The sequence below is a fragment of the Tiliqua scincoides genome, chromosome 10 (genome assembly GCF_035046505.1).
Source record: "Tiliqua scincoides isolate rTilSci1 chromosome 10, rTilSci1.hap2, whole genome shotgun sequence".
Taxonomy (NCBI): Eukaryota; Metazoa; Chordata; class Lepidosauria; order Squamata; family Scincidae; genus Tiliqua; species Tiliqua scincoides.
In genome coordinates, this window is record NC_089830.1 from 2,151,861 (window position 1) to 2,164,601 (window position 12,741).

The following is a 12,741-nucleotide window of genomic DNA, read 5'->3' on the forward strand; positions in this document are numbered from 1 at the left end:
ACTCAGCTGAAAGAAGCAACAGCACTACTTAGCAAAGGGTTGCATTTAGGCCAGACTTTATAACTTTTCATTTGCTTCTTCTCCTTTGGGAGCTGAACTTCCTCAGATTTCCCAAAGCTACAGTAAGGAGCAGAGCTACAGTAAGGAGAAGCAGAAACAGAACATGCAGAGAGGCAGTCTTGCGGGCTGCCGGGCAACTGATGGACCTCCTCCCATGCCAGACAACACAGGATAAATTACAAGATCATAATCAAAACCTCCTTAGAACAGAAGGAGGGAAATATGCTCCCCTCCCTGAGAATATATGGACAAAATGGGTTAGAGAGCCCTAAACATATAAATTAATCACTAGTTATGATGTCAGCTGATCACAACCGTTCCGATAAATGTGAAAGAAATGAAGCCTCTTTCCTCTCCAAGGCAAACTTGAAAAATGCAACGGGAAATGGAAGAAAAGAGGCTCTCTGGTGGACAATTGTAGTCAGACTGTTAAAGCCTGAAATTGCAATGAAAAGAGGGCTTGATTTGTATCCTCCTTGTGTAGTAAAAGAGACAAACAGCCAGGCTCCTATTGATCGCCTAGTTAACCTGAAGGTTATTGGAAAGGGGCAGCCTGAAACCTGAAATGGGAAGAGCAGCAATTAAAAAAAACTACAGCTGGTGTTTAAAACAAGACTGGGCAAAACACTAGTGAATAAATCTCCCAGAATGGCTCTGCCACTGATTGATTCCCACGTTTAGACTCAGAGCTCCCATCTCACTGCTCTTCGCTCGCCCAGAGGCATTCTACTGCACAGTGGTGTAGATAGGGCACCTGGCACCAGAAGCAGCATGACACTGGATGTCACCCCCCCCCCCAGAAGTGTCTAACCTGGAAGTAACTGCAGTGATGCGATAGGTTTCAGAGCACTCTGAGTGACTGTGAGCCGCTCTGAGTGGCCGACAACGTTTTCTGGGCATCTTCACCGCCGCAGTACTTTCTCCTGCAAATGTCCTGCATCTCAGGATCTGCCATTGGAGGTCCAGGCTGGCACCCCCTGAAGGCGTGCGAACTGGGGCAATGTACCCCTGTGCTCCCCTTAGCTGTGCCACTGCTGCTGTTGTCTCCGCAGCAGGGCTGTCCCCGAATCCAGGTATGCAGGGAATGTTCTCCAGTTCAGGGCCCTTGTGGTCAACGGCTTGAACTGGAGAAACCTGAAACCAAGAACCGTTTATCCCTGGAATCTTAAAGTGGGATGAGCCGTTTTTCTCCGTCGACTGGGACCACCAGACGAATGCTGCGTGGCACCCCTGTCAGCAAGGCTGGAACATATTAAAGTAGTGTGGAGGCCATACAAAGAGGGAGGGGTCATACCTACGCAGCTGGGAAGGGGCTGATCCCAGGCTCGGCGCTCCCCAGTCAAGCAGACCAGAACCCGGTTCCCTCGCAGCGTGTAGCCGGGATCGCAGTTGAAGGAGACCGAGCTGCCCGCAAAGTGGCCCTCATCGTGGACTTTGTAGCCAAACTGGGGGATGCCAGGGTCCTCACATCTGATGAGCTCAAAACCTAAAAGCAGGAGGAAAATGCGGGTTGCTACACCAGAGCTGCACTCCAAACTTTGCTATGGTGAGACCCAAGCCCTGCCCACTGCAATTAGAGGAGATAAAAGTTAGGGATTAATCTGAGTAAAAGCTTGCAGGGTGTAGGCCACAGAACCATAAGGCTGAACCAAACCTGACACTGAAAACTGGTTCAGAGATCATTTTCAGGGAACAGGAGTGGAACCCAAACCTAAAATCTCTTGGTTGCCTTGAATTCGAACCAGACCCCCTAGGTGTTAAAAGGTAGTAAATGGTTCAGGAAGCAGTTCAGCTGTCAACTGTACGGTTATTGTATCATTTCCCTGTTTTTTTTAATTGCTGTATGTTTTTTATTTCCAAAAATCTTTTAAAAAATGGAACAGTAAATGTATTTTTCCAAGCATAATGGTCATCATTGTAGTCATCTCATAAAGTTATACTGCAAGCAAAAAGGGTCTGATGTATGTCCGAACCAGTTTATTTATTTATTTATTTATACAGGTATTTATATGCCGCCTTTCTTTGGTCATCAGATTTCTCCTCAGACTTTAATCCAAGGCAGTTTACATAGGCAGGCTGTTCTAAACCCCCGTAGGGATTTTTACAATTGAATAGTTCTCGTCTTTCATAGAACTCCTCCTTCCAGCTGGATTCCTTCCCAGTCTGGTCTCTCTCTGGCCCTTCGCCTCCCACGCTCCACTTGAGGGCAACTCCTCTCTGCCACCGAGGGTCAGCTCTTCAGTATATCAGCATGTCCTCAGTTCTCGGGTACTTCCGGTTGTTTCGAACTGGCAGCCTCAGATCTTCAGGCATACAAGGCGGCAGCTCTACCAACTGAGCCAGACCTCCTGCCTACTCAGTTACTCAGTCATTCTTTGGAGTTGGTGTCTAACTGGAAATAAAGGATGAACCAGACCAGGGGTGCTCACACTTTTTTGGCTCGAGAGCTACTTTGAAACCCAGCAAGGCCTGGAGATCTACCAGAGGGGAAGGAAGCATCTGACAGACACCCCCTTTAATGTATGGAGCCCCTGCTGGAGTCTAGTCAGTTTCGTCAGTTTTGTTGCTGCATGCCTGAAGAGCAGCTAAAGTGTCAGTTTCAGTGTCAGTTTAGTGTCAGCTAAATATGTCAGTTTCGTCTAGTCACTAGACGAAACTGACATATTAACAGTTTGGAGAGACAGGGCTCCGCGATCTACTCATTTTGCCTCGCGATCTACCGGTAGATCGCGATCCACCTATTGAGCACCCCTGAACCAGACCAAACATACATTTTCCATTGTTTGACTTTTTTATGTGCCACGATTCACACACAATGATGATTCAGGACTAGGCCAAAATTTTCCCATTAGGAATATATGGTTCAAATGCCAGGTTATGTGCTGTGTTGGGAGGGTGAAAGGGGGGGCAGGAAATGGGCCCCCCTGATCAATCTTATTTTGCTGCCTCTTGGCTTAGGTGAAAAGAATTCTGGGGTCACAGAACAGGACCTCCAGGCAGGCAACTCTTATACAGAGCTGAATACTGGGGATTTCCCCACCTGCTCCCTGTCTCCCGGCTCCAGGTGCCTGCCCTTGGTGGGCAAGTCGTTCCCAAATTTGAACCAAAGAGCTGGCAGCAGTGAGCACCACATCAGCCGAGACACAGTCAAAGGGCCCATTAACCAGTTCCTCTCCAGCATGCAGGGCCAGAGAGGCCTTGGCAGGCGCTGTTTCCACCAGCGTCTCGTAAAATGGACTCAGGCAGCCGCATTGTGCAAATACTGGATTTTATGCTTCGGCAGTTAAGTGCTGCTTCTCTGCCTGAATTGATTTTATGTTTGGACTCCTATTGGACTCGTTCTTTATGATATCAATTGCGCAGCGCCCTGGGAGCTTTAGACTGAAGGTGGCTTACACACTGCCCGAGATGCGCACTCTCTCTATTTGCCTGTGTGTTGGTTCACACAAAGGGTGAGATCAGGGAAGGAACATAACGGAAAATGCCTCTGGCAGAATCTCCTTTGTAGTTCAAGCTGGGAAAGGGTGGCTCTTAAAGGGTGGCCCTTTGCATGAGAGAGAGAGAGAGAGAGAGAGAGAGAGAGAGAGAGAGAGAGAGAGAGAGAGATTCTTTTAGATCAGGGGAACAAAACTAGACCCTCTGGGATGCCAAGAGCCTAAAATTTAAGTACATAAGAACAGCCCCACTGGATCAGGCCACAGGCCCATCTAGTCCAGCTTCCTGTATCTCACAGCGGCCCACCAAATGCCCCAGGGAGCACACCAGATAACAAGAAGACCTGCAAGGCTTCCTGGGAATTGTAGTTAAGAACATAAGAACAGCCCCACTGGATCAGGCCATAGGCCCATCTAGTCCAGCTTCCCAGGGAGCACGCCTGATAACAAGAGACCTGCATCCTGGTGCCCTCCCTTGCATCTGGCATTCTGATATAACCCATTTCTAAAATCAGGAGGTTGCGCATACACACCATGGCTTGTACCCCGTAATGGATTTTTCCTCCAGAAACTTGTCCAATCTCCTTTTAAAGGCGTCCAGGCCAGACGCCATCACCACATCCTGCGGCAAGGAGTTCCACAGACCAACCACACGCTGAGTAAAGAAATATTTTCTCTTGTCTGTCCTAACTCTCCCAACATTCCATTTTAGTGGATGTCCCCTGGTTCTGGTGTTACGTGAGAGTGTAAAGAGCATCTGTCTATCCACATTGCACCAAATCATCCTGGCCAATGTACAACAGTTTTCTTAAAACACACACACACACAGACACAGACACACAGACACACACACTCTGAACATTTATTGTGTGGTTGATGAGCTGCAGGGAGCAGGGCTACCAATGATGGGAGTTGTATCTTAAAAGTTAGGGGGTGTGTGCATGAGAGAGAACCACGTGTTAAACCGTATCTGAGAGGTCCCAGCCTGCCCTGCTAAGTCAGCCGCTGCAGCATCCGTATTCTCCTCCCCCCTCCCCCCGCCCAGGAGTGGGAAACTTCCATGAGTTTTCAGCAACAGGCTAAAAGGTGTCTTACGAGGAAGCTCCAGCTCTTATCCTTCTGGACTTACTGGAGAACTGCAGCTCAAAGCCTCGGCTGGTGCTGTTGCCGTCCGAGACGAACTCCAGCCACATGGTGCTGGAGGTGCTGTTGACGCTGTGGCCCAGCAGCTCGGCTTGGCTGAAGGAGCCCAGGAGGCGGGCGGAGTTGTTGTTTCCATCGTAGATCTGGAAAAGGAAGAGGAAGCACAAAGAAAGGTGGGTTCCCCGGAACTGCCCTCCATCCTCTGCCCCTTGCCCCTCCAGAAAGCCCTTGGAGGGGAATGCCTGGGTTGGTCAAAACCTCCGGACACCTTAAGCAGCAACCCCAATGCCACCGTGCCACCACACCCATTTTTCCTTTTCAAATCCAGAAAATGGAAGCCGCGGCGCTACAGGAAGGCGGTGGGTGCTTGTCATGGCCGGCATCCATCTTTCCAGCGGGTCAGCCATCTGTGTGTCTCCCCATCTTTAGGGAACTGCCAGCGTTCTCCCAGGCTGGTTTTCCTAAGAAAACCTGAGCTAAAATCAAATCAACACCACCGCAGCTGACCACTCTGACTAGTGCCTTCTCCAGAAACCCACAGGTCCTAGATATCTCTTGCTTGTTTCAGGCTGGCCAATCATCTGCTGCACCTGTTTGAGAAGATGCCTCTCAAGGATGAGAACCTGCACAATAGTCATATTTACATAATCATTTGCTATCAATTAGTTTATTTCTTGCTGGAAATCCCTAGCTGGAATCCTTAGCATGTATGCACTGCTGAAACAGAGACGCCTGCGTTGGCTCTGTCATGTCGTGAGAATGGATGATGGCCGGATCCCAAAGGATCTCGTCTATGGAGAAATCGTGCAAGGAAAGCGCCCTACAGGTAGACCACAGCTGCGATACAAGGACATCTGCAAGAGGGATCTGAAGGCCTTAGGGATGGACCTCAACAAGTGGGAAACCCTGGCCTCTGAGTGGCCCGCTTGGAGGCAGGCTGTGCAGCATGGCCTTTCCCAGTTGGAAGAGACACTTGGCCAACAGTCTGAGGCAAAGAGGCAAAGAAGGAAGGCCCACAGCCAGGGAGACAGACCAGGGACAGACTGCACTTGCTCCCGGTGTGGAAGGGATTGTCACTCCCGAATCGGCCTTTTCAGCCACACTAGACACTGTTCCAGAACCACCTTTCAGAGTGCGATACCAGAGTCTCTCGAGACTGAAGGTTGCCAACTCACATTTCTTGCAAATTAGCACTGATTTCCTGAGAAAGGAGCCAAAGTAAATACCGAGCCTATGTAATCTTGTGATTAGTTAAACCCCTTGTTCCTAGGCCTTGCTGATGGACACTAGCAGGCTGTGTGGCTCAATGGTCACCTGAAACTCTATCTTATACCTGGAGATGTCCATGTAAGTCTTATGCCTGGAGGTGCTCCTGTAAGTCTGATGCTCTTTGATTTAGACAAATAAAGCTCTTTTATGACAACCTTGGACTAGACTTGCTCCTTCTTCATATCTCAAAGAACATTCGGCCCACAGCCAGAGTTGGGGCCTGGAACAGTGCCCCCCCACACCCAATCCTCGGCCTGAGGCAACTGTTTCAGTTGGCCGCATGGATGGACCAGTCCTAGGAAAGTGTCTACTGGAAACAGGACAACATGGTCTCTTCCTATCTTTCCTGCTTCCAGAACTCTGTGAAATACCATATACACAATGACGTAATCTATTACATACAAATGATCACCATCTATTTTCTGTAAAGGCCTGTTGGCAATGTTCAGTCACCTTCTAAGACCAAGAGATCCAACCCAAAACAGGTGTCTACCAATGAAGAGACAGAGTTAGGCATTTAGGAGTGGGCACAATTCTCAGTTGTGTTGCCAGGGGTGGCAGAGGGACATTGACGCACAACACACCAGGGTGCACTTCTTTTTTTCCTATAGCAATTTAGCAGCAATTTTACAGTAATATAGCAGCAATTTTCAACCTGTGTGCCATGAAAGGTTGGCGGGTGTCCCACAGGAGTCTGGAGCACATCGGGTGAAAATAACTGAAAAAAAGCTTATCTGGGTTCTGTGGCTCTGTTTCTAGTGTCAGTTTGTAACCGATTGTCCCTTTCCCTCTGCTGCCTGGTGAAGAGGGAAGACTATTTGTTACTATGGGCTATTGTCGTCGAAACAGAGCCACAAGACCCCAATGAGTCTCCCGGAAGTGACAGCACAAGAGGTGAAGACCATAGAGAAGACCGTAGTGTGCTGTGAGCTGAAAAATGTTGAAAATTGCTGCCTTAGAGCATGTCAATCTATCTGGAGAGGCACAGATCTTCCACAACGCTGTTGGTTCAACCGCCTCCTACATTTCTCTGCTGCCACCAGTGGACGCTTTGGTCATTACCTTGAGAACGTCCCGGGCCTCGAGGTCAAAAGCCCTGGCTTTGAGCTGGATTCCTTTTCCGGGCTGCGTCTGGATGGAGTAGATGCACTCGTGGTTGTTGTTGTAGTTGAGGGGATAGTTTGGGGACAGCAGAACACCCTGAGTGCCCGTTACGGAGGACCCGCATTCAGCTACGGAGAGATGCAGAGTGAATGAAGGTTAACGTCTACGGGACACAGCGCTGGTGCAAAGCAAGAGCCCACGTTATTCTGTCTTCTATCTGTTATGCGGTTGTGAACATGAATGTGCAGATACCTGCATCAATCTGTGCGCGCACGTGTACAGATGGGCAGAGTTCAACACACGGCACATCTCGGAAAGTTCATCAAACGGATACGGCAAGTCTGGGAGGCGATTGGGATTCCTGAGCCCCTGGAGTCCCAGTGGTGAGCAGGGCCGGCCACATGAAGGCAATTTGACCAAACTAGACCTCTTGCCTGGATGGCAGAAAAGTGTGCTACTGGCACCTCGCTCTGTAGCTGAGCCTCTTCCATGCTGAGGCACCACGAGGAGAGCACATTCAGTGCAGCATTGCTGCTGGACGGCTCTCCCTCCCGCCCACCCTTGGGTCCGACTGGTTTGAAACTGGCACCGCTGGAAGCAGTTGGTCGTGACACTGCTGCCAGGTGGCTCACCACTATAGCTCATCTGGTGATTGGTGGGGGAAAGGGGTGGCCCCCCCCTGCAAAAATGTTTTGCATTGGGCCCCACAGCTCCTAATGCTGAACCTGGTAGTGAGACACCAAGAGAAAAGCAAGCATCCTTTGGGGTCCCAATCAACTTGAGGACAACATGACCAATGCAAGACACAGTGAGCAACATCACTTGTGAGTAAAGCAGACAGCAACTGCTGCCCTGCACATGCCTGATCTCGGAAGCTAAGCAGTGTCAGGCCTGGTTAGTACTTGGATGGGAGACCGCCTGGGAATACCGGGTGCTGTAGGATGATACCATGATATGGGAAGCTAAGCAGGGTCAGGCCTGGTTAGTACTTGGATGGGAGACCGCCTGGGAATACCGGGTGCTGTAGGCTTATACCATGATCTCGGAAGCTAAGCAGTGTCAGGCCTGGTTAGTACTTGGATGGGAGACCGCCTGGGAATACCGGGTGCTGTAGGATGATACCATGATATGGGAAGCTAAGCAGGGTCAGGCCTGGTTAGTAATTGGATGGGAGACCGCCTGGGAATACCGGGTGCTGTAGGCTTATACCATGATCTCAGAAGCTAAGCAGTGTCAGGCCTGGTTAGTACTTGGATGGGAGACCGCCTGGGAATACCGGGTGCTGTAGGATGATACCATAGTCTTTCGAGACTGAAGGTTGCCAACCATCTCCCTATACTGAACACTATCTCCCAATCTTGTCTGATCTCGGAAGCTAAGCAGGGTCAGGCCTGGTTAGTACTTGGATGGGAGAGCGCCTGGGAATACCGGGTGCTGTAGGCTTATACCATAGTCTTTTGAGACGGAAGGTTGCCAACCATCTCCCTATACTGAACACTATCTCCTGATCTCGTCTGATCTCAGAAGCTAAGCAGGGTCAGGCCTGGTTAGTACTTGGATGGGAGACCGCCTGGGAATACCAGGTGCTGTAGGCTTATACCATAGTCTTTTGAGACTGAAGGTTGCCAACCAGTCATCTGGTTAAGGCTTTTCAACACCTGCAACATCTTGCAGTCAGACAAGATCATTAGAAGAGGAGTGGAAGGAGCCAGAAGTCTCAGACTGGAGTGGCTACAGCAGAGCTCAGTCACCTTCCCTCCTGGCCAGTGCTGTTGTGGGCCTGTGAAGCCTCAGGGTCAAATGACAGAAGGTGCCCCAGTTAACAGGGTTGCCCTCTGTGTATGTCCAGTGATTCTGGGCAGGGCTGTCACCCCCCTTCACCAAATACAGTATCAGGCGTTGGTCCCACAGCACAAACAGCTCCAGGAGTACTCTTCTTGAAAAAAAAACCCAAATGTTTGTGACCCAACGGCTTCCTAAGGTGGCCTGTTTTGCTGCCTGATGATTCCCCCAGACTTCAAGAACTGATGAATTAACACAGGGATACAAGGAGCTAGCTTGTGAGGAATTGGACTGTTGGCCCTTCCTGCCTAGTGCCGCCTATTCCAACTCTCCAGGCTCCCACACAGAGATATTATTCTAGTCCTGCAGCTGGAGGTGCTTCACCTAGAGCTGGCTGGAAGTGAAGCTGGAACTGCCTCACTTGGCGGTGTCTCTCACTGCCCTGCCGTCTGGGGCAGGGACGTCACAAAATCACTTCCAGATTCTCCACAGAGGAGGGGGCGCAGGTGGCTTTGTGTGTCCTGTCCCTTCTCCTGTGAAGGCTCCCCAAAAGGGAGGCAAGCAGTGCACGAAAAGGAAAAGGAACAGAGTGAGTGAAGCCACCAGTGCCCCCTTGGACGGGGAGAACCTGGAAGCGATTGCCTTTTGCGACCTGCGGTGCAAGGCAGTCACTTCTGGGTCCTCCCCAGAAGATGGGGTGCTCCTGTTCTCCCTGGAGAAGGGGGCCCTAGAGAAAGAGCAGGGTGCATGAAGCCACCAGCGACCCCCACGGAGAAGCCAGGAATGTCACTGCTATTGCTTGCCACCCAGTAAGTCCACGCAAGGCACTCTCTCCCCCCCCCACCCCGCAGCACCCAGGGCACACGCCCTGTCTCACCATACCCAAGATATGCCCCCATCTTCACTGCATGGGGGTATGTTCTATCACAGAGGCACATCTTTTTCCAAGTCAGGGCAAAGCATAACCTCTTTTTCTCCCTGGTTGTGTGGGTTTCTCTGGGATATGGATCTCTCATAGCAAAAGTGAGAATAACAGTAGGGATTGCACCCGGAACACTTGGCGTAATAGCCAAGTTCTCACATACGACTTCCGACATCCGATATATGCCAAATATCCATTGATACGGATATGGACTTGAGGCCATTTTGGCCAGCAAGACCTCCAATCTGTCCCCATGACTACTTTCCTGTAAACAAGGGACTCACAGCCCAATCCTAACCACACTTTCCTGAGTGTAAGCCCCATTGACTCTGATGGAACTTACTTCTGGGTAGACATGCATAGGATTGGGCTCTCACTTTCTTGGCCTGCACCAATTGTCCTGCTTAGGGTGTCCATCCCTCCCACTGGACTCAAGCACCCTAGAAGATCATTGGCCTTCATTCCCTAACTTGAGCTTCCCACTACTGTGAAGATCTGTTGCTGGAACTCCATAAGAACAGCCCCACTGGATCAGGCCATAGGCCCATCTAGTCCCGTTTCCTGTATCTCACAGCGGCCCACCAAATGCCCCAGGGAGCACACCAGATAACAAGAGACCTGCAAGGCTTCCTGGGAATTGTAGTTAAGAACATAAGAACAGCCCCGCTGGATCAGGCCATAGGCCCATCTAGTCCAGCTTCCTGTATCTCACAGCGGCCCACCAGATGCCCCAGGGAGCACATCAGATAACAAGAGACCTCCAAGGCCTCCTGGGAATTGTAGTTAAGAACATAAGAACAGCCCCACTGGATCAGGCCGTAGGCCCATCTAGTCCCGTTTCCTGTATCTCACAGCGGCCCACCAAATGCCCAGGGAGCACACCAGATAACAAGAGACCTGCAAGGCTTCCTGGGAATTGTAGTTAAGAACATAAGAACAGCCCCACTGGATCAGGCCGTAGGCCCATCTAGTCCCGTTTCCTGTATCTCACAGCGGCCCACCAAATGCCCAGGGAGCACACCAGATAACAAGAGACCTGCAAGGCCTCCTGGGAATTGTAGTTAAGAACATAAGAACAGCCCCACTGGATCAGGCCATAGGCCCATCTAGTCCAGCTTCCTGTATCTCACAGCGGCCCACCCAATGCCCCAGGGAGCACACCAGATAACAAGAGACCTGCAAGGCCTCCTGGGAATTGTAGTTAAGAACATAAGAACAGCCCCACTGGATCAGGCCGTAGGCCCATCTAGTCCCGTTTCCTGTATCTCACAGCGGCCCACCAAATGCCCAGGGAGCACACCAGATAACAAGAGACCTGCAAGGCCTCCTGGGAATTGTAGTTTACGAACATAAGAACAGCCCCACTGGATCAGGCCATAGGCCCATCTAGTCCAGCTTCCTGTATCTCACAGCGGCCCACCAAATGCCCCAGGGAGCACACCAGATAACAAGAGACCTGCATCCTGGTGCCCTCCCTTGCATCTGGCATTCTGACTTAGCCCATTTCTAAAATCAGGAGGCTGCGCATACACATCATGGCTTGTACCCCGTGATGGATTTTTCCTCCAGAAACTTGTCCAATCCCCTTTTAAAGGCGTCCAGGCCAGATGCCGTCACCACATCCTGTGGCAAGGAGTTCCACTGACCAACCATCAAGCCCCCTCCCCCATTCTCAAAGAACGAGAAGCCAAATTAACAGGTAGCAACACGGAAATGGAAGAAGCCCTCTTTTTCCATCACCAGCTGCCGCAAAAGAATTACCCTCCCACCCTTTCCGTGTGCTCTCTTATAAAGCCCCCTCAATTTGTCCAACGTCAGGGTTGGTCCCAGCAGGGCTTTTGTTGCACCCACTCTTGAAAGGAGTACTATTGAACCACGTAAGCACATGCATGTGGAGGGAACTCATTAAGTTCCTGATTATTGAAGAGTGCTGAAATTACGGAGAGAGCACATCTGCAGCTGATTTAATTCAGCAAAAGATTTTTTTTTTCTCCCTCCAGTTCCTAAATTTTTGGGTTCGGGTGTTTGGCACTTGGTTACCACAAAATGTAAACGCTGCAAGGAAATGCTTTGGGATAACTATTTTGGTTCAAATGTCATACTTTCTACCTGTGCGCAACAGCCCAAACCTATGGGCTGGTAGCACCGGTGTTGAACGAGTGTTCTAACCACCTGCATTGCTGTGGAAAAAGGCACTTAGGCAGCACATGAAGTTGCGCAATGCTGGGAAGGCCAGAGCTGGATGGGCATGCTAGGTTCACTGAGGCAGGTAGGATATTGAGGGAGGAGGGAGGGGGAAGGAGGGGGAAGAATGGGGGCAGAGGAGGGAGGCTGCATGTGGCAGAATCTATCCTTCTTATGTGCAGCTCCCCCATCCCCTTCGCTCCTGAAGCAGGACAGAGGAAACTCATTGTGGAGAGGAGGCTTACAGAGCCTCCCCCTCCCGCTGGATACAGCACACACATTTTTGGTGCAGCTGGACTGGGGCAGGGGAGCGAGGGAGTATAGGATTGGCCTGTAATAGGCAAGGCTGTTTTTTTCCCACACCAACCCAGTGCATATATAATGTTCCTGGTTTCCTAACCATGGTTAGGAGCCCCATGAGCTCACTCATTCCTTTCCTGCCTCCCTTCTTCTATGCTCCTTCCTTTTGAAGCTAACCACGTGTTGCCTGGGTCTGGCCCTGGTGCCATGGGTCTCCTCAGGAGCAGGGGGCTCCTCAGGAGTCGGGGAGCTGAGCAAGTACTGCCCGGACCCGGCCCCCCAGGCAGGGGGTCTCCCTGGGAGAGGGGATCTCTCAGGTTGATCACATGACCGGGGTGGGGTGGGCGGCTGGGCTGGCTGCAGGGTTCATAAGAAGCCCGGCAGCCGTAGGGAGAGGTCGATCCTCCCTAGGCTGTGAACCAGGGAAGAGAACATGGGGAAGCGATTGCAAACCCGAGTCCTTCCCCGTACCTGTCCCTGGCCTGGAAGTGGCTTGAGAAGTCCCTTGGGCGAACGGAGAGTTGAACCTCGGCAGGGCAGAAG

The 12,741-nt window shown here is 50.9% G+C and overlaps 1 protein-coding gene and 1 pseudogene across 1 annotated transcript in view; one reads left to right on the forward strand and one right to left on the reverse strand.

Moving 5' to 3' along the window:
• CSMD2 (CUB and Sushi multiple domains 2) overlaps positions 1–12,741 on the reverse strand; it is a 594,109-nt gene that overhangs the window by 143,846 nt on the left and 437,522 nt on the right. Inside the window, exons 22-25 of the mRNA XM_066638160.1 lie at positions 6,969–7,138; positions 4,624–4,780; positions 1,355–1,546; positions 1–6 (exon numbers count right to left, since the gene is read on the reverse strand). The exon at positions 1–6 is cut by the window's left edge and continues 121 nt beyond it. Of these exons, the coding sequence (XP_066494257.1) occupies positions 1–6; positions 1,355–1,546; positions 4,624–4,780; positions 6,969–7,138 (525 nt within the window). The remainder of the gene's footprint in view (positions 7–1,354; positions 1,547–4,623; positions 4,781–6,968; positions 7,139–12,741) is intronic.
• Positions 8,483–8,605, forward strand: LOC136661742 (5S ribosomal RNA; annotated as a pseudogene).